Source organism: Carlito syrichta, unplaced genomic scaffold (assembly GCF_000164805.1).
Source record: "Carlito syrichta isolate Samal-C Ts95f unplaced genomic scaffold, Tarsius_syrichta-2.0.1 Scaffold160178, whole genome shotgun sequence".
Classification (NCBI taxonomy): Eukaryota; Metazoa; Chordata; class Mammalia; order Primates; family Tarsiidae; genus Carlito; species Carlito syrichta.
In genome coordinates this window covers 103,731-105,873 of record NW_007104274.1, presented here as the reverse complement: position 1 = coordinate 105,873, position 2,143 = coordinate 103,731, and the positions used below count along the sequence as shown (strand labels likewise).

Sequence of the window (2,143 nt, the reverse complement as noted above, 5' to 3'; positions counted from 1 at the left end):
GGGTCTCGAACCCGCAGGCTCAGGCAATTCACTCACCTCAGCCTCCCAAAGGCGTGGGATGACAGGCTGAGCCACCGAGCCCGGCTTAGTTACTCTCTTTAAGGAAGGAAATGAGAACGGCGGCGAGAGAACAGACCCCAGCCCCAGCCCGAGGGAGGCTGGGAAGGGGAGGGTGCAGGTAGGGCAGATAACAAGTTGGACTCACCTCCTCTGGCCATGGCCTTGGCCTCCTCAGGCCCCTCCCGCTCCCAGCCAGCAGATGAGCTCATGGCTGCCGTCTGGACCTCGCCCCTGCCGATGCCGCCTCCCCAGGGCCCCGCAGGCCTCCTTGCCGTCAGGGTGGGCTCCCCAGGGGTGACTTCAGTGGGGTCCTCCATGACCCACGGCGGCCTCAATGCTGAGGGCTTGGCATGCTGTCCGGTCCCTGTGGAAAGAGGACAGGGAGGTGTTCAGTCGAGGCATCCTCTCCGAGGAGATAGACGGCCAGGACCAGCCCGGACATGGTGGCCAGTCAGGGTCAAGAGGAGAGAATGCAGATGTGGAGTACCTGGTGCCAGTGAGACCCTGCAGTTGACTCCATGTGCAGCGGGTGACCATGGCACGATGGCATGGTGTCTGTGATTCCGCCTGCTCACCCTTGGGCAGGAGGGTACCTCCTCTCTCCCTCTCCTATTTGCTGTGCATTCTCTGCCACCGGACCTTTGCACATACTCTCACTTAAACCTGGGGAGCCCTCCTCCCCTCCTGAGGCAGACCCCTCCTCCAGAGTCAGCCACTCTTTGCTGGGACCAACACCCAGGACATGAGGACCATCACCCTGACAAACTGCTCCCTGGTCCGTGCCGTGCTTCCCACCAGAGGAAACAGGACACAGAATCCTCTTTTAGGCATTGAACTCAAACACAGGGACCCCTGGGGCTGACGGCTGGGGAGCACAGGGGGCAGACCCCCAGCTGTGGCCGCAGAGACCCAGGAGGGTCCCCCTCAGCCTCTGCCTCAGAGCAGGGCACGCTGTCTTCCTAGACTCCGTCTCAGGACTGCCCCAGCAGGGAGGCCTTCCTCACTGGGGCCTTCCCTTCCACCCATCACGGCTGGGGAAATCCCACCCTGCCTGTCCAGGCGGCTGGCAGGAGGTCCCTCTGCAGGGGACACCCAGGCCAGCAACACCTCAGACGACCCCTGTCTGGGCTAAAAGTGCCACCTGCGCCCCCTTCTTGCTAGATGCCAGGGAGCAGGACACCCGGCGGCCAGTCCAGAGCTCCCAGGGGCCCGCAGGGTGGACCTCACAGCCCAGGCATGCCTGCCAGGCTGGGGCCAGCCAGCCCCGGCTGCCTAATGACCCAAAGAGCCTCCTGGCCCATTTCCCGCCTATACCTGGCCCCGGGGGCAGGGAATGCGGCGGGGGACAGGAAGTAGGCATGTGAGGTTGGACAGGACACTGCTAGGCCGCGAGTGAGCTGATGCAGGGAAGTCCATCCTCACACTTGCAGAGGCTTGAAGGGGAGGAGAGACCGGGGGCGGGAGGTACGTGGAATGGTGGCTTATTTCTTTCCCAACCTCAAACTTTCACCAAAAACGAGGCACGGCCGAGCCTGTATGGGACAGCAGCATGGACCATCATCGCACGTCAGGCACTTCCAGAGCCAGGTCCCCTTCCTCGGCACCCCCCGCAAACCCTCCCGGGGGCTCCTGGCCCAAGGCCTGCCCAGGCCCGTGCGGCTGGGCCAGTCCACCAAGACCGGCCTCAGAACGGCCCCAGGACGGGGGGCATCTCCACAGACACACCTCCCTGTGCCTGATGCCTCTGCCAGGCAGCCCATGGGGGAGGCATCTCCCCACTGTACAGATGGGGAAATGGAGGCTCTAAGGGGTCAGGTAAATCTCACCTGTGTGTGTGCACAGATGCGCGCACGCACACACACACGCACACGCACACACACACGCACACGCACACACACACACACACACACACACACACCCGTCAGTGTCCACATTCCTTGCAAAAGGTGCCTGGCACCACTCCAGCCTGGGAAGACGGGTCACCGCAGGGTGGTAAGGGTCCTTCACAGGTGCTGTTCCCTGGGACAGCCCACCATACCCCCTGGTGACATTACTGGCGGAGGGAGCCCGGGACAGGCACATC

At 63.3% G+C, this 2,143-nt stretch overlaps 1 protein-coding gene across 1 annotated transcript in view; it reads right to left on the bottom strand.

Annotated features, from left to right (window-relative positions):
- SH3TC1 (SH3 domain and tetratricopeptide repeats 1) overlaps nt 1-377 on the bottom strand; it is a 28,069-nt gene extending 27,692 nt beyond the window's left edge. Inside the window, exon 1 of the mRNA XM_021709116.1 lies at nt 206-377. Coding sequence (XP_021564791.1) covers nt 206-377 — 172 coding nt within the window. The remainder of the gene's footprint in view (nt 1-205) is intronic.
- Between the last annotated feature and the right edge of the window lie 1,766 nt (nt 378-2,143).